At 38.4% G+C, this 27,948-nt stretch overlaps 3 protein-coding genes across 4 annotated transcripts; all 3 read left to right on the forward strand.

The window, feature by feature from the left end:
• The first annotated feature begins 1,760 nt into the window (after window positions 1–1,760).
• Window positions 1,761–3,593, forward strand: LOC103504309 (glycogen synthase kinase-3 homolog MsK-3-like). The gene is made up of 6 exons (XM_051082283.1): window positions 1,761–2,021; window positions 2,141–2,233; window positions 2,312–2,371; window positions 2,488–2,760; window positions 2,927–3,025; window positions 3,456–3,593. Exons 1-6 carry the CDS (start codon window positions 2,001–2,003, stop codon window positions 3,591–3,593), a joined length of 684 nt encoding a protein of 227 aa, XP_050938240.1. The 5' UTR covers window positions 1,761–2,000.
• A 913-nt stretch (window positions 3,594–4,506) lies between these two features.
• Window positions 4,507–4,848, forward strand: LOC127148481 (malate dehydrogenase, chloroplastic-like). The gene has a single exon (XM_051082289.1). It carries the CDS (start codon window positions 4,507–4,509, stop codon window positions 4,846–4,848), a length of 342 nt encoding a protein of 113 aa, XP_050938246.1.
• Window positions 4,849–23,288: 18,440 nt separating this feature from the next.
• LOC103489664 (probable serine/threonine-protein kinase WNK9) lies at window positions 23,289–27,202 on the forward strand. Of its 2 annotated transcripts, XM_008448921.3 has the most exons (7): window positions 23,289–24,012; window positions 24,111–24,148; window positions 24,236–24,463; window positions 24,563–24,783; window positions 24,880–25,037; window positions 25,119–25,557; window positions 25,650–27,202. In XM_008448921.3, the coding sequence occupies exons 1-7, from the start codon at window positions 23,929–23,931 to the stop codon at window positions 26,702–26,704; spliced, it is 2,223 nt and encodes a 740-aa protein (XP_008447143.1). In that variant the 5' UTR covers window positions 23,289–23,928; the 3' UTR covers window positions 26,705–27,202. The 2 variants fall into 2 exon arrangements, with proteins under 2 accessions (XP_008447143.1, XP_050935755.1); XM_051079798.1 differs by lacking the exons at window positions 23,289–24,012; window positions 24,111–24,148; window positions 24,236–24,463 and having other exon boundaries at window positions 24,657–24,805.
• The last annotated feature ends 746 nt before the right edge of the window (window positions 27,203–27,948 follow it).

Here is a 27,948-nt window from a genome sequence, read left to right on the forward strand (position 1 = left end):
GACACATGACAAAAAGACATCAAAGATAATGAGCATCTACTTAATAATATTTATATGAAACAAAGGAAAACGTTAATCTTTGAATGAATGAAAAATTTGTTGAATTGTTATCGATTTTAACTCTAACATGATTAAATTCATAAGAAAAAAAGAAAGAAAGAAAAAACTCAAATAAAACGTAACAAACTTAGCTTTAAATTTAAATTTTAGAAAAGTGTTAGCAATTTTAGCCTCCAAAAGTGAGAGCCCCAAATATGATCCAAAAAAAGATTTTTTTAGGTGTTCTTTTCTACTCCTCTGCTTTTGTAAATAGTTTTTTATCTTTTTATTTTTTTCTTATCAATTGAGATAGTTGCAGTTATAGCAATTAAATTTAAAATATTTACGTATATAACATCATTTTAAAAAATTTGCAAATGTAAGAAAATTCATCGAAATCTATCACTGATAGACAATTTGATCTAACACTAACAGACCATAAATTGTCTATCACTAACATACCATAAGAATATGAATAATAAAAGGTTATTATTGATAGATTTTGTTGTATTTATAGTTTTTTAAAAATGTTGATATAGAGTTAATTATTATTCTTAAAATTACTATCTTTTATAATTATTTTTTAAATATTCGCGTAGTTTTTAAATATTTTATTTTTTCTACTTTTGATCTTAAATGAAACTTTTTCTTATTGTCTCTTACTTTTCAAAAGAAAGGATATTGGTGAAACTTTTAAAGTCATACAATTTTGTAAGTTTACCAACTATTTAGGTTTGAATCAAACCAAAAGCCAAAATCACATATAAATAATTCAAACTTTGACCTAATTTAAAATAGATGTTGACATGATTAAAGATTTCAACTTTGATTATGTTAAAAAATGAGAGCTATTTAAAGTTTATTGGATTTAAAATAAACTCCCATCAACATATTAGTCCGAAGTTGAAAGGTCTATAATATATATGTATAATGATTTGAAGTTGACTTGGACAATCCACATGGCAAAGCTGGAAAAAATAATATGGGAAAAAGAAAAAGACTTTTGAGTATTCAAATACTTGGTTGAACAAAAAATTTCCCAAGCCTACCTTGGATTTGTGTTATTAATTTATAGATTGATGTGGTTTTGTCACAATTAATCTATTAAAAATTTTATCTTTTTTTCTTTTTTATGATATAACTATGGACTTCATGTATATTTTAAAGATTTAGATTTCTAAAATATTTTCTTAATAATACAAAACATAACGTTATTAATCAGTTATATCATCCTACTAGAAAACCTGTTAAAAGTTGACAATTTTGCAACTTATACCTTTCAATTCTATTCATATTAATGTTATTTTATTGATTCAATTCAAATGTTATAAAACATTCAAATACTTTTAAGTTCGTCGGCCTCATAGTAATTGGTTCAATGTTTTATCTTCCATAAATAAATATTTTGTTTAGTTACATTTTAAACTTTTGAGAACTCAAAGATTGTAATTGATGACGTCTAACTAATTAATCTTGCATGCATACACTAGAAGAAATCTGGTCTTTAATGTCGGGTGGAAAAAATGAAAAATAAGCTTTAATGTCGGTTTTCAAAAAGCGGATGTTTAATGTCGGTTTTAAACCGACATTAAAGCTTTATCTTTAATGTCGGTTTAAAACCGACATTAAACATCATGTTTTTTAGAACCGACATTAAAGGTTTTTTTTATTTTATTTTTTATTTTTTTAATTTTGTAAAAAGTTGAATTTTTCTCTCTCCTACTTTACTCTTTTCTCCTTTCTTCTCTACCAAACCCTAAACTTTACTCTTTTCTCCTTTCTTCTCTACCAAACCCTACGAAAGAAGGTTTTCTCTCAACATTTCTTCCCTTTCTTCCTTTCTCAATCTCATCACTTTCTAATCTCCCCTTGGCTTCCAGTCAAAACCTTCATATTCCCCACCTTCACCATCGCCGCCGTGAAATCCGCCTTCCAGAGGCTCCGACTACTCCGATAATGATATGAAAATTAGGGATGATAAGGTACCCAAATATTTTGTTTAGTTTCTTCCTTCCATGGCGCTAGTTAAATCTACTTTGACTTTCTTTTTCATATAAGTTTGGACAATACAGTTCTTCTAACCTATAATTGGATGGAACAGGAAATTGAGGCCACCGTTGTTGATGGAAACGGTACTGAAACAGGCCATATAATTGTAACAACCATTGGTGGAAAGAATGGCCAACCAAAGCAGGTGATTGTCAAAAAACTTATTCTCAAGACTACTGTTATTTAACGTCCTTTCTGACTCCTCTTTTAAAACTTGTTTTAGACTATTAGTTACATGGCCGAGCGAGCTGTAGGACACGGTTCTTTTGGAGTTGTATTTCAGGTATGTTGTTCAGAGCTTTAAAGCTTTTTGATTAGTAGTGAGCATGCTAAGAGTAGAGTACATTTCATCTTTTTTATTTTTAAGAAACAAGATATATTATCAATGTAATTTTGCAGGCAAAATGCTTGGAAACTGGTGAAACAGTTGCAATTAAAAAGGTTCTTCAGGACAAGAGGTACAAGAATAGGGAGTTGCAGACCATGCGTCTTCTAGACCACCCAAACGTTGTGTCCCTGAAGCACTGTTTCTTCTCAACGACAGAGAAGGATGAGCTTTATCTTAATCTTGTTCTTGAATATGTCCCTGAGACTGTTCATAGAGTGATCAAACATTACAACAAGATGAACCAAAGGATGCCACTGATTTACGTCAAACTCTATTTTTATCAGGTTTTTGCCGAACAGCCCTCTTTATTTTTGTGTGTATGGATAGTCAAGTTTTGTATTGAGTCATTTGCGTATGAACTGCTATATTTAAGATGAACGGGCCTCTTGAGAATATCTTTCTGTGCCTGGTTTTAATATTCTTCATTTTCTTACTTTCATTTCTATACAGATCTGCAGAGCTCTTTCATACATTCATAATAGTATTGGAGTATGCCACAGAGACATAAAGCCTCAAAACTTGCTGGTTAGCGTTCATTCTGTTTCTGGTGTCCTATATTTTGATAAGTAACTTGATTTTATATTTCAAACCCACAGATTGAATTGGTTTCCGTTTCTGTCTGCTGATTGTTTTCACTTCCTATTAATTTTTTGAACTTTTCTTTTATTTTTCATGTCTTTCGTGTCGTTTGATTGTTTTGGATAATGGGTTGGCTTTAGGTTTCCCTTTCAAGATCTGGGTTGTGGATCAATTTTGGGAATTTCTATAAATTTTTCATCTTTTGTGTGTGTTTGTGTGAATGACTTGCTCTTGCTTTGAACTTCCTCCTTTTCTATGTACCCTTTTGCTCAAATATTCTGGGAATCTCTTATTCTTTACTTTTTCTTCACTTTTCCCCAGTGTTCATATTCTATCCTTTTAACCACCAGCATTGTTCTTGAGTGTTATGGGCATACGATTGAATTATTTTTCTGGGCAGATGCAAGCATTGCAAAATATGTATGATTACGTTCTTGACGCGGAAGGTCAAATGGGAACAGATGAAGCTGGTGATGGAGCTGGCCCTGACACTGTGGAAAATAAAATTAGTAATTTGGAAGAAAAGGAAACAATATAAAGCTTCGCTGTTCAAAAAAGAGAGTACTACGTCCAAGGCTTTCAGGCGGAGATTTCTACGACTCACTCGCAATACCCTTTTGAGCCCATAAGTCTTTGATTGTTCACTTTCCGCTTCCATTTCAAGCTACAATTTTTCTGGTTTTCAAGGTTAGATTTCTTTTTCTCATTTCTTCATACCATTTTCTTCAAACTGTGTGGTTTTATCGATTTGTTTCAGTTCTTTTCAAATGCTCTGGATCTGACTGTTCCGTTACTTGGTTTATATATTGTTTGATTTTGAAGCTGGGGTTTCGATTTGGCATTCAATTATCCTTTCATTTTCTCAATGGGAAGGAATGAAGGAAAAAGAGAGCAAAAAAAAGTTGATGTTGCTTTTACTACCATTTTTCTTGTGCTTTTTAGCTTCTGGAGATAGATATTTGTTGATGTTCTGTTTTTTTCTTTTTTTTAGTTAGAACAAAAAAAAAAAAAAAAAAAAAGTTGGGCCACAACTTTACATGGACAATCAAGTGTCGTTCTTTTTCTTTATTTGTCGTGTTTTATAGCTATAAGAAAACTGATGAATTACAAGTTGAAATATGTTTTCTAATACCTATTTTATGAATAATCTGGATAGCTAGTTTCCATCGTCACTAGTTTATCGTAGCCTTCTATCCATTTTGGTAGATTTTAACATGTATCAGGTTGCTGTGACTTTTATTATAGGATATGGGTAATGTTTGTAATTTCAAGGATTGGAACTTTTTGCAAGACTTTTGTGTTTCCTGAAGGAATCATCTGAATATCTTGTTCATCTTTATGGAATACACTTGTTGAACTTGGAGCAGTTGTCTTACTTGATTATATGTGTTACTTCATTAGAGTATATCTATTCTGACGCTTCGTGGCCTCTTTCTTTAATAGAGTCAGAAATGGCAGCAACATCAGCAACTAGTTTGTCAATTGGAGCAACTGCATCACTTAATACTAAGCTCAACTTGTTTTCCCAGTCAAAGTCTACTAGCCTAAGAATCAATTCACAAGAGAAGCTTCAGAGCTTCTGTGGCCTCAAGGCAGATTCATCCCTTCGTTGTGACTCAGAGTCGTCTTTCCTAGGGAAACAGAGCAGCGCTGCCCTATGGCGTCATCTTGCTCCTTCAGTACAAAGAGCGAACCTGAATTTATGCAAAAATCTTCAACCTCAAGCCTCTTACAAAGTTGCTGTTCTTGGAGCTGCTGGAGGAATAGGTCAGCCTCTGGCCTATAACCACTAAAGAGATTTAGAGTGTTTTTGGTTGATTTAGATATTTGATATCATTTAGATATTTGTACAATAGTGTTCTTTGAGCGTTCCGATATTATATGTAGATAACAATTGTTTTTGTCGTGCTTGATTGAATGTAGATAACTGTATATTTTTCCAAGTCATTTTCTACTAGAGGAGGATGATAAGTTTCTAGATAAGGTTTGAGCTATAGTTCAGGAAGAGGAATGTCAAGCCCTTGCTGCATTTGGTGCCTGTTTCCAATATTAATAATTGTTTGAAGAAGCATTTTCGAGACCTTTAAAATGTCGTGATTTTTGAATTTATATAATTATGTTTGGTTGCAGTTAATTTTACAAGCGTGTTTTCATTGTTGGTGGAATCAGACTTGAATAATATGAGATTTATGTGCTTTAAGATATGAATGGGATTTATTGTTGCTTTAAGATATGAATGAGATTTATGTGCAAGTGCTAATAGCATTTTCATTGTTGGTGGAATCAGACTTGAATAATATGGTTTCCTACGGAATGTGACTTGTAGTTTCAAGTTTGTAGTTAATTTCACTTGTTGGATTCAATGTTGGTTTATAAAAAATGGACAATAATACAATAAATATAAATTTCTAAAAATGGACAAAAAACAAGCCTTTGATGTCGGTTTTAAACTGACATTATTGGCCTCTTTAATGTCGGTTTTAAAACGACATCATAGCCCAATCGACATTAAAGGGCTTCAATAACACTATCAAAGATGTCGGTTTAAAACCGACATTAAAGCCAAACCGACATTAAAGGGCTTCAATAACACTATCAAAGATGTCGGTTGAAAACCGACATTAAAGGCCTTTAATGTCGTTTTTAAACCGACATTAAAGAGGCCTTTAATGTCGTTTTTAAACCGACATTAAAGTCCAACCGACATTAAAGGCCTTTAATAACGCTCGCAAAGATGTCGGTTGTCAAGTGACATTAAAGCCCTTTAATGTCGGTTTTAAACCGACATTAAAGGTCAAATTTCTTGTAGTGATATGTTATATATTGAGATAATTCTAAAATGAATAGCAATAATGATTTTAGATGTGAAGTTAGGGGAAATTGGATGCACCTAACCTAACTATTTGAAGTGCCACATTGCACATGAATTTCTTTTTTACTGTTGAATAGATGCATCCCAACACCCATACAACCCCCACCCTATTGGTTTAATTTGTCATTTTGGTAACCATCACCTTGACATATTAACATGCTTTCCCATACTCTCATGCTTTTTCTTTTGAGATTTTTTTGCTCTATTTTAATTTCTCTTCCAAGTGAATCTAACAACATTTTAATTTTGAATTAGTTTCTTATGGAATCAAAATAATCAAACAAAATAATTCTTGAAAGAGAAAGAAGCATAACGATCTCTCTTCGATCGAGAAAAACAAAAATAAGAATATTCATTACTTATCTTCTTAACAAGCTTTACAACTTACAATCCACAAAAGACAAAATTAAGGATGTGTTTGGATTACATTTTCAATGGTTTAATTTATAAAATAAGTCATTTTGAAAAAAAAATAAAAGATTTGACAAATATTCCAAAAACCTTTTGAAGTGTTTTAAAACAATTTTGATCGAAAGATTTAAAATAAAAACGAGTTTCTTAATAACATTTTTTCTTAAAGCAGTCCAAACAAACCCTAAAATTAATGGATCATTTTTTAATAATTGAAATAAAAAGATTTGAATCACCCCTTTTATAGTTTATTTCTAATATTGATAATTTTAGAATTAGCATAACAATGTTAAAAAAAATATATATATATTTATAAATAAAGGAAAATTAAAAATAAGAAAGATTCATTGTTAAAAAGTGATATTAGAAATATGTAGAAGAATCCAAGTTGATATTACCTTTTTTTTCCTTTTCCACATTCTAATCCTATGAAAGTTGGCATGAAAAAAAAAAGTCTAATTTGGTCCCAATACATCACCAAAGAAAAGGTGGTAAAATTTTTGTAAAGTTCTTTCTTTTTTTTCCTTTTTTTATGTAAACCAAACCTTTCTAACCACTGGTTGGGATTCAATGAAGCAAATAAAGGAATAATAAATGTAAAAAAAACAAAAATTAAAATATAATAAACCCACCAAACAAGTTATTTATAGATTAAAGTTTAAAATAAGAAACAATCTATCTTCTATCCCTTAAATAATTTTGGATTTGTATCAATTTAAACTTTATACGGTTTGCATTGATAGTGGTAATAACTCTAAACATTTAAATATATCAATTTACATCATTCTTTAAATTTAGTTTGAAAATATTGTGTAACGACCCAACTTTCCGGACTAAGCTGAGGTCACTACTCAGTACTAAGACTCGACCACACAACACAAAATTTATAACGGACCGGTTACGATTTCTTAAAACGTTAGAAATATTACAAAAAAACAGTTTCGGGCCCTATTTTAAATCACAGTCACAAAAGTTTCAAATAAAAACTCAGGTCATCAGTTCAAAAATCACAACCCAAATTTTCTAACAAAATACATCAGCGGAAGCAATAAAGAAAACCAGACGCGTCCATATGGCCTTCACGCATCCTTCCTGCCTCTCGTCGGTCTGCCCCTCTCTGTGCCCTTACCTGAAAAGTTTAAGAAGAGAAAAAGGTGAGTATAAACATACCCAGTAAGGGACCCACTACTGGGCCCGTTAGGGAACAACAGTTAACTTCCTATTCAGGGGTACCCTACATAACAGTCTAGTAGTTCCGTAGAACGCACATATCAGTCTAGTGCTCCCGAAGGATGCACATATCAGTCTAGTGCTCCCGAAGGATACACATATCAGTCTAGTGCTCCCGCAGGATGCACATATCCGTAAGGTACACTACCCCATAGATGAAGCTAACCGTTACCCCTCAGTCCATACTAAACCGTCTACCACAGTCATACCCCATCAACACTCATATTACAATTTCGCCATAGGCTTTGCCGGTCAGATAGTATAGGTTTAAACAACTACACCCGCAGTTGCTATACGCATTTCCAATTCGCACACCATTAATAACCCCTAGGCCCAGTCAACTAATCAATCAAAATCGGACTCACCGTCCTTCCCCGACCAAACTCCGTGGTAAGTGTCCAGACCAATGACTACCACGTACCTAATCGTAAACTTCAGGGTCCATCGACATAAAATCCCAATCTACAACGTAGCCCATTAACATAACCACCCTATACCGAACATCCAGCATCGGGGTCTATCCGCAAGCAACTCCTTACACCCGATAGCACACAAGCTACAACTAGCGGTCGCGTTACCTTTACATCAGTCAAGAGTATAGCAACAATACTTAAAGTCAAAACATACATACTTTCATTCGGTACAGTTACTAACGTGTAATCCCCTGTGGATTACTACGTTTCCAGCCTCGATCCGAGGTCCAGTAGTAGGAAAACCCTTACCTGAAACTTGGTTATGCCCCTCGATCGAGTCCACGCTCAACGGATCCACCTAAACGAAAACACGAAGGTTTTAATCGATGATACTAGTAAAAGTCATATTAAATGGTCCTAAGGAACATCCGTTGACTTACCCAAGGAAAGGAAAGCTATCTTCAAACAAGCCTGCCGCGGAACCCGAGAACTTGAACGTCAACTCCTTAATACCTTCAAGGGATGAAAGGTAGGACCAAATCTTATTCCAATATTCAAACTCGAATCGGATGTAGCAACATTAGGAAATTCATCAAGATAACCCTTACCGAAGACTCACCGTGACCCGAAGTGGAGGAAGGAAAATATGGCTTAGGTGGCTCGGCTCGGCTTGGCTCACTCTCGGCTCGGCTCGGCTTAACTCGGCTTGGTTTTCGGCTCGGCTCGCGGCTCGCGGCTCGGCTCAACTCGGCTTGGTCCTCGGCTCGGCTCGCGGCTCGCGGCTCGACTCAACTCGGCTTGGTCGCTGCTCGGCTCGGCTCGCGGCTCGCGGCTCGACTTGGATCGCTACTCGGCTCGGCTCGCGGCTCGTGGCTCAGTTTTCGGCTCGGGTATGGATCGGGTTTGCAGCGCGAAACGGGGCAACCACGAGCGACGGATCTCCGACGTTCGACGACCGTGATGAATCGCAGCTTGGAGGCGTTCGACGACCGGCTCCGCTTCAACGCGACGGAGAGCGACTGGGCGTCGGCGGAAGGAGGGGCGCACGCCGGTGGCTGGCGTCGTGAGCCCGAGAGGAAATCAGAATAGAGGGGGGGCCGCGGCGGTCTAACGTTGAAGCTGGAAGTTTCGACGACGTGGACGGAGACGGACGACCACCACAAGGACGGAGATGGAGACGGAGACGCGTCGGAGGAAGAGAGATGAAGGCGGCGTTCGCAAGCGGAAGACGACGAAGAAGAAGAAAAATTCGAAAGAGAGAGAGAGATCCTTTAGGGTTTTTTTAAAAAATGTAAAATATTATTATATATATATATATATATTAACTTTTAATAATTATAAATAATAATAATAATAAATAAAATATTATTATATATATATATATATTAACTTTTAATAATTATAATTAATAATAATAATATATAAAATATTATTATTATATATATATATTAACTTTTAATAGTTAATTAATAATAATAATAATACTAATGATAATAATAATAAAAGATAATATTAATATTAAATTATATATAAAGATTATAATAAATAATAATAATAATAATAATAATATAATTACTATTATATTATTATTATATAAATTTACAAATATTAATTTCAGAATTTCAGAAATTAATCCAAAATTTAAAATTCCCGAAAAATTATATAAAACGATAAAAGTTTACCTCGAAAATTCGGGGCGTTACATATTGTATCAGACAATTACTTTCTTTTAAGTAAACTTATAATAACAGTGAACCTATGTAAAAGTTTAGTTAGGATTAAATTTAAAGATCGTCAATAAACCAATTATGATGTGTGTAGACTCTTTTAAATGATGATTTTAAAAAAATGAACGATTATGATTTGAATAGACAATTTTCAAAGAAATTGTAATTGAGAGTCTAAATTAGTTCGTTTGTGTAAAGTTTGGTTTAATTAATTGATAAAAATTACAAGTCTTATAGAATGTTTATTTACATTCTATAAAGTATAATGGAAGTTTAGATTAATTCATTTATTAAAATTGATAGTTTAAATGGATACCACTCTCAAACTTAGCTTTAAAAGTATATATATGAATTGATAGAACAAACCTCAAAGTTGAGAGGTTGCAAAATACCAAATTTCAATAAACTACATCCCCTTAACTCATTCAAGCAGGTGGGTAACTAAATTCACCAACCTCCCCGCATCAGATTTTTAACTACTAAAAAAAGAATTTAAGTTAAGTATTCAGGAAATAAAAGTTAAATCATCACTAATATAGCTTGAAAGCCTCCACCATTATTCAAAATGTAATTCCTTTTCCTATAGGTTTATTTTCATAAATTAACCCAAAATTATTTATCAAAAACTAAAATCTGACTGTAAAATATTTTCATAAATTCTAAATTTGTCCTTAAATGTTGTAAACGATTTGTCACTTTTTCCTCTTTTTTTATTCTTTGCAATTTATTCACTTTCTTCATCTTCTCTTTCAAATTTCCTTTCTTTTATTTTTAGACGATTCATTCTTCTGTTTAAATCTTCTATTTCATCCTTACCGTTTTCGACAATATTCTTTAAATGTAAAGACCCAACTTTTCCGGACTAAGCTGAGGTCACTACCAAATATCAAAACTCGACCATTCAACATAAAATTTAAAACGGACCAGATACGATTCATTAAAACATTATAAACCTTACAAAAGACAGTTTCGGGCCCTATTTTAAATAATTCAAAAAAAATCACAAAATAAAATGTCAAGTCACTAGTCCAAAATCACAGTCAAAATATTCTGACAAAATACATAGCGGAAGCGAAAAGAAAACCAGACGCGTCCATATGGCCTTCACGCATCCTTCCTGCCTCTCGTCGGTCTGCCCCTCGCTGTACCCCTACCTGAAAAGTTAAAGAAGAGAAAGGGTGAGTATAAACATACCCAGTAAGGGACCCACTACTGGGCCCGTTAGGGGACAACAGTTAACTTCCTATTCGGGGGTACCCTACATATCAGTCGAGTGCTCCCGAAGGATGCACATATCAGTCTAGTGCTCCCGAAGGACGCACATATCAGTCTAGTGCTCCCGAAGGACGCACCTATCAGTCTAGTGCTCCCGAAGGACGCACATATCAGTCTAGTGCTCCCGAAGGACGCACGTATCAGTCTAGTGCTCCCGAAGGACGCACGTATCAGTCTAGTGCTCCCGAAGGACGCACGTATCAGTCTAGTGCTCCCGAAGGACGCACGTATCAGTCTAGTGCTCCCGAAGGACGCACGTATCAGTCTAGTGCTCCCGAAGGACGCACCTATCAGTCTAGTGCTCCCGAAGGACGCACATATCAGTCTAGTGCTCCCGAAGGACGCACATATCAGTCTAGTGCTCCCGAAGGATGAGGCACACTACCCCATAGATGAAGCTAACCGTTACCCCTCAGTCCAAATTAAACTGTCTACATCAATCACATCCCAACGGCATTGATATCACAGTCCCGCCATAGGCTTTATCAGTCAGATAGTATAAGTTTAAACATCTACACCCTCAGTTGCTATATGCATTACCGATTCGCACACCAATAGGGAAAACCCTAGGTCCAATCGACTAACCAACCAAAACCGGACTCACGGTCCATCCCCGTCCAAATTCCATAAACCACATCCAGACCAGTGTCTTACTACATACTGAACCGTAACTTTAGGGCCCATCAACATAAATTCTCAATCCACAAATAGCAGTCACAGTATATTTTCATCAGACAGAATGTAGTATCAGTACTTAACAGTCAACTTGCATACAGATATTCAGTACAGTCACTAACGTGTAATCCCCTGTGGATTACTACGGTCTTAGCCTGGACTCGGGGTCCAGTAGTAGGAAAACCCTTACCTGATACTCGGTTATGCCCCTCGATTGAATCCACGCTCAACAGATCAACCTAAACGAAAACACAACGGTTTTAGTTGATGACGTTAGTAGCAGTTGTTTTAAAAGGTTATCCGTCGACTTACCCAAGGAAAGGAAACTATCTCCAACCAGGTCTGCCGCGGAACCCGAGAACTTAAGCGTCAACTCTGTACTACCTTCAAGGGAGAAAAGTAGGGCCATATCTTAATCCAACATTCAAACTCAAATCGGACGAGGTAACATTAGGGAATTCGTCAAAACAATCCTTACCGAAGACTCACCGTGAACCGAAGTGGAGGAAGGAAGGCTTAGGTGGCTCGGCTCGACTCGGCTTGGACTCGGCTCGGCTCGGCTCGGCTCGGCTCGGCTCGGCTCGGCTCAGCCCGGCTTGACTCGGCTTGGTTCTCGGCTCGGCTCGGTTCGGCTCGGCTCGGCTCGGCTCGGTTTGGCTCGGCTCGGCTCGGCTCGGCTCGGTTCTCGGCTCGACTCGGCTTACTCGGCTCGCGGCTCGGCTCGCGGCTCGGCTCGCGGCTCGGCTCACTCGGCTCGCGGCTCGGCTCGCGGCTCGCTCGGCTTGGGGCTCGGCTCGCGGCTCGGCTCGCGGCTCGGCTCACTCAACTCGCGGCTTGGCTCGCGGCTCGCTCGGCTTGGGGCTCGGCTCGGACAAGGATGGCGGCTCGGCTTCACGATCACCTCGGCTGCGCGCGACGACAGACCAAAAATAACCCGGCGATGGCGGCGACGGTCTTCGGCTTACACCGGACTCTATGGGTTGCACCGGACGGCACGGAGGAAGAGGCGTTGCTGGTGGTAGAGACCGAGACGGCCGGCGGACCCGTAGCTACTTAATACCGAGGGAGATCGGGGATGGAAGCGGCCGTAGCGGTGAGATGGAGGCGGAGATCGGAGGTGGAAACGGTGCTGCTGCCGTCGGAAAGGAAGGAGAAGATTGAGGAGGATGGTGGCGGCGCTGAAACGGAAACGAAGAGGGAGGGAGAGAGACCGTCGGAAAGAAGAAGAGAAAAAATTTGGGGCGGTGGCGCGGCGGAAGGAGGAAACGGAAGAGAGAAAAATTTTCGACGGGGGGGGGGTAGGCGGCGCGAAAATTAGGGTTTGTGTTTTAAAAAAAAAAAGTTTATTATATATATATATATATATATATATTTAATTCTTAATAATTATATAATCTTAATAATTTAAATTATATAATAATATATATATTAAATATAAATAATAATAATAATAATAAAGTAATAATAATAATATATTAATAATATTAATATTAAATAAATAACAATTTATTATATTTCTATAATATTAATTAATAATGATAATTATAATAATATTTCTATAATATTAATTAATAATAATAATTATAATATTGATACTATAACAAATAAATATTAATAATAATAATATAATTAATATTATATTATTATTATATCAACTTGCACTTTACGTAAAACGAGGAAAATTTTACCTTAAATTTTCGGGGCGTTACATTCTTCCCTCCTTAGGGAACTTTCGTCCTCGAAAGTTTTATTCCTCGAACAGTTCGGGATAACGGGACCTCATGTCATCTTCACGCTCCCATGTAGCCTCTTCTACCCGATGATTCCGCCATAAGACTTTAACTAGGGGAATTTCTTTATTTCTCAACGTCTTCACCTCTCTAGCAAGCACCTCAACAGGTTGTTCAACATAGCTCAAGTTTTCATCAATCTCCAGTGGCTCGTAATCAACTACATGGGATGGATCTGACACGTATTTCCTCAACATAGAAACATGAAACACATCATGGACTGTCGAGAGTGATGGTGGCAACGCCAAGCGATAAGCTACAGGGCCAATCCGCTCCAGAATCTCAAACGGCCCAACAAAACGGGGACTCAGCTTTCCCCTCCTTTCAAAACGCACGACACCTCTCATAGGTGCTACCTTTAAGAACACCTTATCCCCTACCTCAAACTCAAGATCCTTCCGCCTCACATCTGCATAACTCTTCTGTCTACTCTGAGCGGTATGCATGCGTGATCTAATCTTCTGAATCGCTTCGTTAGTAGACTGAACTAACTCAGGGCCCATCAATCTCTGCTCACCAACCTCACCCCAGCAAACCGGGGACCTACAACATTTGCCGTACAGGGCCTCAAACGGTGCCATGCCAATAGTAGCCTGATAACTGTTATTATAAGCAAATTCCATCAAATGTAAGTGGGAGTCCCAGCTACCTGGAAATTCCAATGCACACGCTCGCAACATATCCTCTAAAACTTGGTTCAGACGCTCAGTCTGACCGTCAGTCTGTGGATGGAAAGCCGTACTAAAGTCCAATCTCGTGCCCATAGCAGTCTGCAAACCCTTCCAAAATTTGGAAGTGAAACGGGCATCTCTGTCAGAAACAATCGACACTGGCACTCCGTGCAATCTCACTATCTCCGACATGTACAACTGTGCCCACTTACTAGCAGTATAGGTGGATTTACCCGGAACAAAGTGCGCTGATTTAGTAAGTCTGTCCACCACAACCCAGATCACTGTAAATCCCCTCAGAGTTCTCGGTAGCCCGGTAATGAAATCCATGGACACGTTCTCCCACTTCCATTCCGGTATGCTCAAGGGTTGTAATAAACCCGCTGGTTTCTCCCTTGGTGCCTTAACCTGCTGACACACCAAGCATTTACTAACAAATTCTGCTACTTCTCTCTTCATGTTACGCCACCAATAAACCCGCTTTAAGTCCTGATACATCTTCGTACTACCTGGGTGCATGGAAAATGGGGAACTGTGCGCCTCAGATAATAATTCTGTCTTAACCGCACTACCTGACGGAACACAGAGGCGTCTCTCAAACAACAGTCCACCATCAGAGGATAACGAGAACTCGGCCGTTTGCCCTGCCTCTGCTAGGCCACGTTTCTCAACCAGATAAGGATCGTTACTCTGAGCATCAATGATCCTCTGCCTCAAGGTCGGCTGTACCGTCAACTGGGCTAACTGCATAGTAACTGCACCCACTGACACTGCAATCTCAGCCCGCTCAAGATCCCGATGCAATGGGGCCTGTCGGGTAATAAGTGCAGCCGAATGTGATACTTTTCTACTAAGAGCATCAGCTACCACATTCGCCTTGCTTGGATGATACAGTATCTCACAATCGTAATCCTTCACTAACTCAAGCCATCTCCGCTGTCTCATATTCAATTCTTTCTGAGTAAAGAAGTACTTCACGCTCTTATGGTCCGTGAAGATCTGTATCTTTTCGCCATATAAGTAATGCCTCCATATTTTCAAAGCAAAAACCACTGCTGCCAACTCTAGATCATGTGTAGGGTAGTTCTGCTCATGACTCTTCAACTGACGAGACGCATAAGCGACCACCTTACCCTGCTGCATCAAAACACAACCCAGACCCTTCTTGGAAGCATCACTATAAATCACAAAACTGCCAGAACCATCAGGTACAGTAAGAACCGGCGCGGTAACTAGCTTCTGTTTAAGGGTCTGGAAACTGTCCTCACACGCCTTGCTCCAAACAAAAGGAACCCCCTTTCTGGTCAACTGAGTAAGAGGAGTGGCTATACGAGAAAAGTTCTCCACAAACCGTCGATAATAGCCTGCTAAACCCAGAAAGCTACGGACCTCACTGACTGTGGAAGGTCGGGTCCAACCGGTGACTGCCTCTATCTTAGCTGGATCCACAGAGACTCCAGCCTTAGAAACCACGTGACCCAGAAAGGACACCTGCTTCAGCCAAAACTCGCATTTCGAGAACTTTGCATACAACTTATTATCCCGAAGTGTCTGCAAAACCATGCGTAAATGCTCCTCGTGTTCAGCCTCCGTCTTGGAGTATATCAAGATATCGTCGATAAACACGATCACAAAAGTATCTAGGAATTCTCTAAACACTCTGTTCATCAAGTCCATAAACACTGCCGGAGCATTCGTCAAACCAAAAGACATCACAATAAACTCGTAGTGTCCATATCTGGAACGAAATGCTGTCTTCGGTACATCCTCATCCTTAATTCTCAGCTGATGGTATCCCGACCGAAGATCAATCTTAGAGAACACTGTGGCTCCCTGTAACTGGTCAAATAGATCGTCAATCCTGGGTAAGGGATATCTGTTCTTTACTGTTACTTTGTTCAACTCCCTATAGTCAATGCACAGACGCATCGATCCGTCCTTCTTCTTAACGAATAAGACTGGCGCACCCCAAGGCGACACGCTCGGTCGAATGAATCCCTTATCAAGCAATTCCTGTAACTGTACCTTCAGTTCTTTCAGTTCTGCGGGGGCCATTCTGTAAGGGGCTCTGGATATAGGGACCGTGCCCGGCTCCAACTCTATGGCAAACTCAACCTCCCTGTGCGGAGGTAACCCTGGAAGTTCCTCAGGAAAAACGTCCGGATAGTCCCTCACTACTGGTTCTGATGACAGGGATACATCCGCCTCTCTAGTATCCACCACACTCGCTAAGATACCCCAAGTACCCTGACTGAGCAGTTTACTGGCCCTGATGGCTGAGATTATCTGAGGCAACGACTTTGACCCTCCTCCCTTAAATTTAAGACTGGCCAACGAGGGAGGGTTAAACGTTACCTCCTTACGTGAACAATCTATACTGGCGTGGTTAGCGGCCAACCAATCCATACCCAGGATTACATCAAAGTCCAGCATATCCAGAACTATCAGCGTTACTTCAATCACATGGCCTGATATCTCAATCTGGCATGCCTTCACCTTTTCTTTCGACAACATACATTCCCCGGAAGGAGTAAATACTGATAGAACATGGTGTAAGGGCTCTACCTCTAAGCGGGCATGCGACACGAATGCGGAAGAGATAAAAGAATGTGACGAACCCGAATCAAACAAAACTAAGGCGTAATGCCCCAACACTGGGAGCGTACCTGTCACTACTGTGCCTGCCTTCTCGGCCTCAGTCCTGTTGGTAGGAAAGACTCTACCCTGATGTGGAGCACCTGCTCCCTGATTCTGCGCGATCCCCGTGACTCTCAACGGGCATCTATCAGCTGTATGACCCTCTTGCCTGCACTTAAAGCAGGTCCTGGTCCCGAATAAGCAACGGCCCAGATGGTGCTTCCCACAAGTGGTACACAACGGCTTTCCTCTGACAGCCTCCCCTGTCTCAAAAGGTTTCTGCTGGAAGCTGCGAAACTCACCACCGGGTCTGAAATTCCGCTGTGGCACTGGAACAGGCTGCTGCTCAGCCTTCCTCTTCTGTCCCGATGTCGAACCTCTACCAGCGGTCTTAGACGAGTTGGCCCTCTCCTGTAAACTGAGATCCACTGCCAGGCGCAGTGCATCGGCATGAGTAGCGGGTCTGAAAGCTCGGACCAAACCCTGAATGTCCAGTCTGAGGCCTCTAACAAACTTATCAGCTCTGGCCGCCTCGGTCGCTATCATCTCGGGAGCGAAGCGGGATAACATGTCAAACTCCGCATCATACTGCTCCACTGTCATGTCACCCTGCTCTAAGTTCAGGAACTCCTGCCGCTTGGCATCTCTCAAACTGGCAGAGAAGAATTTCGCATAGAAACTCTCCTTGAACTGCTGCCACGTGATCTGACTCACATCACCACCTAGCATCCTTTCTGTGGTCTCCCACCATGCAGTACCTCTGTCAGTCAACATAAAAACAGCACACTGAACCTTCTGATCCTCAGGGCATTTCATGTAACGGAATATGGTTTCTAAGGACGATAACCACATCTGAGCCCTGGTGGGGTCCTCCAAAGACCCATCGAACGTCGTGGGATTATACTTCCTGAAATCCCTCAGATGCTTAGCCTCTGCCGACAACTGATCCGGCACAAACTGGGGCTCAACTGGTACTGGAGCCGGAGCTGGAGCAGGAACTCGTGCTGGAGCTGGCGCCGGAGTTGGCGAGGCAGGCTTCTGCTGCTCCCGCATCTGCTTAATCATATCTCTAAACCTCTGCTCCATGGCGGCTAGGTCCGCATGAGTAACTGGCGCAGCCGGGTCAGGGGCTTGGGCTACAAGCTGCACCTCAGGCTGAATGCGTCCTGCTCTCCTTCCTCGGCCTCCTCGGCCACCCCTACGTGCACCTCTCCTTGGTGGCATTTTCCTAACAACCACCAAACGATTCCTTTAGTCATAAATGGTAATTGAATTTGCAGTTTAACTTAGGTAAGGTAATGCATGTAGAGTTATACATATACTTTCATGAGAGCGTACCTGACGAGCGGCAAGGATCGTTTCAGCCATAAGGACACAAAACACAGACTCACATTATAAGTCAGTCTACAGAACCTAAAACTTAGGCTCTGATACCAACTGTAAAGACCCAACTTTTCCGGACTAAGCTGAGGTCACTACCAAATATCAAAACTCGACCATTCAACATAAAATTTAAAACGGACCAGATACGATTCATTAAAACATTATAAACCTTACAAAAGACAGTTTCGGGCCCTATTTTAAATAATTCAAAAAAAATCACAAAATAAAATGTCAAGTCACTAGTCCAAAATCACAGTCAAAATATTCTGACAAAATACATAGCGGAAGCGAAAAGAAAACCAGACGCGTCCATATGGCCTTCACGCATCCTTCCTGCCTCTCGTCGGTCTGCCCCTCGCTGTACCCCTACCTGAAAAGTTAAAGAAGAGAAAGGGTGAGTATAAACATACCCAGTAAGGGACCCACTACTGGGCCCGTTAGGGGACAACAGTTAACTTCCTATTCGGGGGTACCCTACATATCAGTCGAGTGCTCCCGAAGGATGCACATATCAGTCTAGTGCTCCCGAAGGACGCACATATCAGTCTAGTGCTCCCGAAGGACGCACATATCAGTCTAGTGCTCCCGAAGGACGCACCTATCAGTCTAGTGCTCCCGAAGGACGCACATATCAGTCTAGTGCTCCCGAAGGACGCACATATCAGTCTAGTGCTCCCGAAGGACGCACATATCAGTCTAGTGCTCCCGAAGGACGCACCTATCAGTCTAGTGCTCCCGAAGGACGCACATATCAGTCTAGTGCTCCCGAAGGACGCACATATCAGTCTAGTGCTCCCGAAGGACGCACGTATCAGTCTAGTGCTCCCGAAGGACGCACCTATCAGTCTAGTGCTCCCGAAGGACGCACATATCAGTCTAGTGCTCCCGAAGGATGCACATATCAGTCTAGTGCTCCCGAAGGATGCACATATCCGTAAGGCACACTACCCCATAGATGAAGCTAACCGTTACCCCTCAGTCCAAATTAAACTGTCTACATCAATCACATCCCAACGGCATTGATATCACAGTCCCGCCATAGGCTTTATCAGTCAGATAGTATAAGTTTAAACATCTACACCCTCAGTTGCTATATGCATTACCGATTCGCACACCAATAGGGAAAACCCTAGGTCCAATCGACTAACCAACCAAAACCGGACTCACGGTCCATCCCCGTCCAAATTCCATAAACCACATCCAGACCAGTGTCTTACTACATACTGAACCGTAACTTTAGGGCCCATCAACATAAATTCTCAATCCACAAATAGCAGTCACAGTATATTTTCATCAGACAGAATGTAGTATCAGTACTTAACAGTCAACTTGCATACAGATATTCAGTACAGTCACTAACGTGTAATCCCCTGTGGATTACTACGGTCTTAGCCTGGACTCGGGGTCCAGTAGTAGGAAAACCCTTACCTGATACTCGGTTATGCCCCTCGATTGAATCCACGCTCAACAGATCAACCTAAACGAAAACACAACGGTTTTAGTTGATGACGTTAGTAGCAGTTGTTTTAAAAGGTTATCCGTCGACTTACCCAAGGAAAGGAAACTATCTCCAACCAGGTCTGCCGCGGAACCCGAGAACTTAAGCGTCAACTCTGTACTACCTTCAAGGGAGAAAAGTAGGGCCATATCTTAATCCAACATTCAAACTCAAATCGGACGAGGTAACATTAGGGAATTCGTCAAAACAATCCTTACCGAAGACTCACCGTGAACCGAAGTGGAGGAAGGAAGGCTTAGGTGGCTCGGCTCGGCTCGGCTCGGCTCGGCTCGGCTCGGCTCGGCTCGGCTTGGTTCTCGGCTCGGCTCGGTTCGGCTCGGCTCGGCTCGGCTCGGTTTGGCTCGGCTCGGCTCGGCTCGGCTCGGCTCGGCTCGGCTCGGCTTGGTTCTCGGCTCGGCTCGGTTCGGCTCGGCTCGGCTTGGCTCGGTTTGGCTCGGCTCAGCTCGGCTCGGCTCGGTTCTCGGCTCGACTCGGCTGACTCGGCTCGCGGCTCGGCTCGCGGCTCGGCTCGCGGCTCGCTCGGCTTGGGGCTCGGCTCGCGGCTCGGCTCACTCAACTCGCGGCTCGGCTCGCGGCTCGCTCGGCTTGGGGCTCGGCTCGGACAAGGATGGCGGCTCGGCTTCACGATCACCTCGGCTGCGCGCGACGACAGACCAAAAATAACCCGGCGATGGCGGCAACGGTCTTCGACTTACACCGGACTCTATGGGTTGCACCGGACGGCACGGAGGAAGAGGCGTTGCTGGTGGTAGAGACCGAGACGGCCGGCGGACCCGTAGCTACTTAATACCGAGGGAGATCGGGGATGGAAGCGGCCGTAGCGGTGAGATGGAGGCGGAGATCGGAGGTGGAAACGGTGCTGCTGCCGTCGGAAAGGAAGGAGAAGATTGAGGAGGATGGTGGCGGCGCTGAAACGGAAACGAAGAGGGAGGGAGAGAGACCGTCGGAAAGAAGAAGAGAAAAAATTTGGGGCGGTGGCGCGGCGGAAGGAGGAAACGGAAGAGAGAAAAATTTTCGACGGGGGGGGTAGGCGGCGCGAAAATTAGGGTTTGTGTTTTAAAAAAAAAAGTTTATTATATATATATATATATTTAATTCTTAATAATTATATAATCTTAATAATTTAAATTATATAATAATATATATATTAAATATAAATAATAATAATAATAATAAAGTAATAATAATAATATATTAATAATATTAATATTAAATAAATAACAATTTATTATATTTCTATAATATTAATTAATAATGATAATTATAATAATATTTCTATATATTTTTAGAAATAATAATATTTCTATAATATTAATTAATAATAATAATTATAATATTGATACTATAACAAATAAATATTAATAATAATAATATAATTAATATTATATTATTATTATATCAACTTGCACTTTACGTAAAACGAGGAAAATTTTACCTTAAATTTTCGGGGCGTTACATTAAAGTTACTTCATATTCCTCATATTCGAAAATATCAAAATCGTTTAAATATCATTTTTACATGATCTAAACGATTGTTTACGATGATTAACACGATCGTTTAAATTTGAAACCTTTTTTTCATCATTTAAAAATATCTAAACGATCGTGTTGACATGATCTAAATAATCGCTTACTATGGTCAATACGATCATTTAGCATTTGAAGTCATTCTTCCATCATTTAAAAAGAACTATACGATCGTATGGATATGATCTAGACGATTGTTTACCATGGTCAACACGATCATTTAGGTTTGAAGTCATTTTCTCATCATTTAGAAAGAACTATACGATTGTGTGAATATAATATAAATGAACGTTTTCACAGTCAACACGATCGTTTAGCATGGTCAACACGATCGTTTAAAATTGAAGCTTTTTTCCATCGTTAAAACGAATTACATGATCATGTATCATGACTTAAATAAATCGTAGAACATTCATTTAGATTGTAGTACGCGATCATTTAGAAGAAGATTATTTGTGCTCGTGTGTAGCCAATTATAGTATTTTTTATATTTCATTACAAGCGTGTGAGTTTTTTCTGTTTTCAGAATTGTTTTATATGGTGTAAATAATTTTACCAATTTATTATTATTTTTTTTTTAAAAAAACCCATTTAAAAGTTTAATAAATATGGGGGGAAATTGAAATATTTTAAGATGAACGAATTTATATACTTTATTACTACAGTATTAGCGTTTTTATTAGTACTATCTATTATTTTTCTTTTATGTGTCACCTCAATTACTCTATGTAGATCCTATTTCTTTAATTTTGATATTCTTTATTAACCTATGGTCATAGACTCGCACTAAAAGTCATTGTATACTGGTAAATATATTTAATTTACATCTACAATTTCCATTTTCACCTACTCTTCTTTCTTTTTCTCTTTTCTTTTTCTTTTTTAAAAAATATATAATATAGGAGAAGAGAATCCTTTCAAATTGATATAAGGTAGATTTGAAAATAGTAAAATAAACTAAAATATTTATAAAAGCAAAGTTTTAAATTTTATTAATGGTAGACATTGAAACTTCTGTCAATCAATATTACTACTAGAAAAATATCGGTATCTATTAATTTTTATTATTGATAAAATCTAAAGTTTTGTTATATTTTGTTAAATTTGTCATTTTTGACAATTTACCTTGATATTATATATTTTATGAAGTGATTGTTTTGTAATATTTGAAAACAATTTTATTTTATGGTGACTTGTGCCACATTTTACTCTTTACTTACCATGCTTATCAAATTAAATGTTAGTAAGCATCATAAATTCATCAAACGTCTTTAGTAATAAGCTACCCAATTTTTAGTAGATTTGTTATTTGCTTTTTACGAAAATTCTTATTTTTAATATTAGAAAGGGAACTTTAAGTACAACAATTAGAAGAAAGATAACTGAACTTCCTACTTTTAGATGAAAAGTTGTATTTATTATCGATGTGAACCACATCATAGTAACATTCAATAAGAGTCTTACTTTTTTTCGTAAAATCTACTGCATGGCTATGCTATGACCCCTTTCTTCTCCGTTTCAATATCTAAATTAATATTTGGCCAATCTTTTTTATTTTATTTTTTTTTTGGAAGAAATTATAAAAAAAAATAGAATCTATTGAAATCAAAATTGAAATTTTATATGATGAAAGGTCTGAAATTTAATAGATCCATACCCACTAAACTTGTAATTCATCCCAAATCTTACATCCATAAATAGGAAATTTTGATATAAACAAACAAACTCCTATTAGATATTTTTTTTTGGCACTAGATGAGTAAATCCCAAAAAAAGAACACACACACACAAATAAATTATAGCATTAAATGAGTGCCCAATCCAAAAAAAAAAAAACAGGACATGTTATAATCATAAATGAATTAAAGTTAGTTTGAGTTTCACAAAATTAAACCTAAAAAACCAAAGACACAAAACAAATTACAAAATATCCTACTTTTGGATTTTTTTTTTCTTTTGTACAAAATAAAAATATCTCCTTTATTCTTAAACTTTCTACACTTTAAAAGAAAAAAGTTAAGACAAACCAACAAGCGATGAGATTGGTTTGTTGTTTCTTTCTTCTAGCACTTCCAATGAAAGTAAGTTTTCAAAAGATTTTCGTGATTGGAAAGAAGAAGAAAAAATCTTCACAAACAAAATAATTATTAATTTTATTTTCATAACTTCTATGGTCCCTAGAAAGTGTTGGTTTTTTTTAGAGGTTTTACAGCTCGTGATGAAACAGAGAAAGAGCAAAGTGAAAAGGAGAGACCTTTTTTCTTTTTCAACCAATTGTAAAATCCATTCCAAAAATATAACAGTAGCTGAACCCTTCAAACTTATGCAAAACTTTAAATCTTAGAAATTATAACGATTCCTAGTTTGAAGGTTCAATTTTTACTATTAGATAAGTTGAACAATTTTCATATTTGCAAGTTTGAAGATGTAATTAGCTGTGGGTTTTGCATTTTTGTTTTTTTGGGGTCAGATTATTTAGTGGGGTTGGCTTGTTTGTGAAATCCTCTGCTTCGTTGGCTCTGAGTAGTTGGCAATTAAGCCTTGTCTTCTTGGGGTGAACTTTCCTAGGCTTTCTTTCTTTCTCTCTCTCTTCTTCTCATCCAAACAAAACCCATTTCAAATTTTCTGTTTTTGTTTTTTTTCTTTTCTTTTCTTTTCTTTTCTTTTCAGTTGTTCCCTTCTGAAATTCCTCAAATCTTCCTCAGCACAACCTAAGAAAACATCATTAACTTTGTTTTAAGGAATGAATGGTGTCACAGTAACAAATTCTGAACCAGACAACAACTCTGAATATGTTGAAGTTGATCCCACCGGAAGATATGGAAGAGTATGTTTCAATAATCTCGTGTTTTGTGTAACATAATCATGACTTTTATATTTTCTTTACTAAAATCCCCCTCTTTTTCTGTTTGATTGATTTCTCAGTACAATGAAGTTCTTGGCAAAGGGGCGTCGAAGACAGTGTAAGAACAAGAAAGAACATAAACTGTTTTTTTTCTCACATTTCTGTTTTTTTTTTTTTTTTCTCTTATGGGATTTTTGTCAAACAGTTACAGAGCTTTCGATGAATACGATGGCATTGAAGTGGCATGGAATCAAGTGAAGCTTTGTGATTTTCTTCAAACTCCTGAAGATCTTGAAAGGCTGTACAGAGAAATCCATTTGTTGAAGACATTAAAACACAAAAACATAATGAAATTTTATTCTTCTTGGGTTGACACTGCTAATAGAAACATTAACTTTGTTACAGAGATGTTCACTTCTGGGACTCTTAGACAGTGAGTTTTGTTTTTCGTGGCTTTTTCTTTTCTTTTCCTTTTGCTTTCTCAAATGGGTTTTGTTAAAAATCCTTTCTTTGACTAAATTTGTCTCTACAGATATAGGTTGAAGCATAAGAAAGTGAATATCAGAGCTGTGAAGCATTGGTGTAGACAGATTTTAAAAGGGCTTCTCTATCTTCACAGCCATGATCCTCCTGTAATCCATAGAGACCTTAAATGTGATAATATTTTTGTAAATGGGAATCAAGGGGAAGTCAAAATTGGTGATCTTGGTCTTGCTGCTATTCTTCGTAAATCTTATGTAGCTCGATGTGTTGGTAAGTCAATGAATCAACTCAGGTAAAGATGAGATTGAAACATTAAAATTCTAACTTTCTGGGTTTCTTTATTTTATTCTTCTTTCATCATTTCAGGAACACCAGAGTTTATGGCTCCAGAGATTTATGAAGAGGAGTATAATGAATTGGTTGATATATATTCTTTTGGAATGTGCATATTAGAGATGGTTACTTTTGAATATCCATACAGTGAATGCACCCACCCTGCTCAGATTTACAAGAAAGTTATCTCTGTAAGACTTCTTCAATGTTCATATTCGTTTCTTCAAGTTTTGTTCTTTGCGGTGCAAGTTTCTTATACATTTTCCTTATAGGGGAAGAAACCAGATGCTTTGTATAAGGTAAAGGATCTTGAGGTTCGGTGTTTCGTCGAGAAGTGCTTGGCTACTGTGTCAAATAGGCTGTCAGCTAGGGAGCTTTTGAATGACCCTTTTCTTCAAATTGATGGTTGTGATTCTTTATTGAGGCCAATAGAGTACTATTCAGAATATGATGAAGTGAACAATTCCCTTATCAGAGGAGGGCCTCTTTATGGAATTTCTCATGGTCCTTTGGATAATGGGTATGTGAATTATTTTAGTCACGAGGCTGGGAATGGCTTGGATTACTGTCCGCTTGATAACGAAGTGAGTGAAATCGATCTTTTCTCCTGTCAAGAGGATGAGCATTTGGAAGATGTTGATATCACTATTAAAGGGAGAAGAAGAGGTGACGATGATATCTTTCTACGACTTCGGATTGTAGATAAAGAAGGTAAGAAAAATGAGTCTCAAATTCTTAAGTTTATGGATTACCGTAAATCTAATTAGATTCAAACTATAGTAACATTTTCTACTGTCTTGTAGGTCGAATTCGAAACATCTACTTTCCCTTTGATTTAGAGAATGATAGTGCTTTGAGTGTTGCTAATGAGATGGTTTCTGAGCTTGACATTACTGATCAAGATGTGAAGAAGATTGCTGATATGATTGATGGTGAGATTGCTACATTGGTACCAGAGTGGACAAAGGGAAAAAGTTTAGAGGAAACTCCAAATTGCAGTGATTCTAATGTTTGTCACAATTGTGCTTTAAACAGTTCTCTTTTAGATTACGTTTCACCGCATAATCTTGCGGCGAAGAACCTGCACATTCTTCGGTGTTCTGAAGAACATGGTTGTGCTTCTATCCATGGACGATTTGAAGAGATTACGTATCAAGTTGAGGGGTCGGAACAATTCAATGGAGATGAAAACTTGCATAGAACAACAGAAAATTCAAGTGATATCCATTATGCCGATATTTGGGCACAACGAGATGGACCAGATGTAGTTTCTCAAGAATCTTTAGAAGCTTGCAATGAATCTAGAGCATCGGAACAACCGAAACTCGAGAAGGAAGAAAGTAATGTAAATATGGATGATAATGATCATCAAATGGAATTCCAAGCAAGAAACTCTAGCTCATCAAATCCTTCGCCGTCCTTTGTCGATGATCACGAGAACGAAATTCGACAAGAACTAAGATGGCTCAAGGCTAAATATCAAATACAATTAAGGGAGCTAAGAGATCAACAGTTAGGAGTCAAGACCAAATCTCTTAGCCTGCACCCTATTTCCAGCCTCACCGAGACTGATAACGGAGCTCCGGTATCTTTGCTTTTGCCAAACTTCAATGAAGCAGCAAATAATAAGATTGTCCAAACATCTCTCTCCTTTGGCAAGAATATCACTTCACATTCCCCCTATGATGCTGCTGATAACATTTTGGAAAACCAAACCTTTCAAGACGACAATGTCATTGTTGATGAGTCGAGTAGTACCGAGCTGATTGTTACTGCCAAGAGTTTCTATACAGGAGCATTGTTTCCACATTCTCTTCAAAGAGCAACCTCACTTCCCGTTGATGCTATAGACTTTTAGAGTCATCCATTGAAACTCACTTAATACTCCAAATGTTCTAACTACATTAGTCTTTGAGCTTCCTCTCCTCACCCTCGCCTATGGGAAACCAACAACAAAATGGTTTAACTAGATACAAGTTAAGGCCCAACTAGGGGAAAAAATACATTAAAAAGCTCTTTCTTATCCCCAAGCCTTCCATAAAAGAGAGCCAATTTGTTTGAAATTGTAGATGCCCTTTGAGATTATGAGCTGTTTGGCCATATTTGCTTGTCAACTGGCAAGCTGAGATGCCATTTTGAAGCACTGCATATGGTACAGAGCCAAAGTGGAATGGTCCCTTTTAACTTCTTGAAGGCTCATTTTGAATATGCCATGAGCCTGATTGCGGCTGTAAGCCCCAAGTTGGCCAACTTGGTTGGATATTAAATCCACTCCATAACTTTTATTGTGAGGCTTTTGTGGCTCTTTACCAAACTTTGAAAACAAATATGAAAATACACCTTTTTTTTTTTTTAATCTAAATCTAACATTAACCGAAGTGTTCGGGACATGAGTTATGAAGTTTAAAGTTAGAAGGTCTATCTTTGAAATGCAAAGTTATAAGTTAGAGTTCTTATGTAAATATGTCAATGAAAGAAAGAAAAGAAGATAAAGTTACTCGATAAATGTGTAATTTTTAATGTTAAACATTATTGAAATTGAGTTATTTGAGCCAAATGTCCCTTGTCGATTTATTTTATGACATGTGAAATTGAACTTTGCTTATGTCAAAAGTTTAATAATACAAGATTTATGTCAGTTGAGCTTTGCTCGTGTTAGGACTTCGAATTAATAGAGTTGAAGTTAATAAATACAAATGATAAAACAAAGTGTCAAGTAATGAATGAGAGAATTGGTCACTTGTATAATGATTAAGATACTTTAGTACGTTTTAGTTTATTAGAATTAGGATATAATTGACACCTTTGGTATCTTTGGTACAATAATGCCCACTTTAATCTTGAAAGAAAGAAAAAAAGAGATGTTCTTGTACTTGTTTACTAAAAGTTTGGGCTAATTATATGTTTTAGTGCTTAATAATGGTCATGTGTGCTTTTCAAAGTAAAAAGTGCTATGGTCCATGAAAAGTTTTGAAATTAAGTTACTTGTGTTTTAAACATTTTTAATTATACCTTTACCATTTCCACATGCGAATGTTAAATTTTGGTATTGATCGACTTACATGACACAGTTGTGTTGCTAGTAAAAATTTACAAGTTTGG

The sequence above is a fragment of the Cucumis melo genome, chromosome 1 (assembly GCF_025177605.1).
Source record: "Cucumis melo cultivar AY chromosome 1, USDA_Cmelo_AY_1.0, whole genome shotgun sequence".
Taxonomy (NCBI): domain Eukaryota; kingdom Viridiplantae; phylum Streptophyta; class Magnoliopsida; order Cucurbitales; family Cucurbitaceae; genus Cucumis; species Cucumis melo.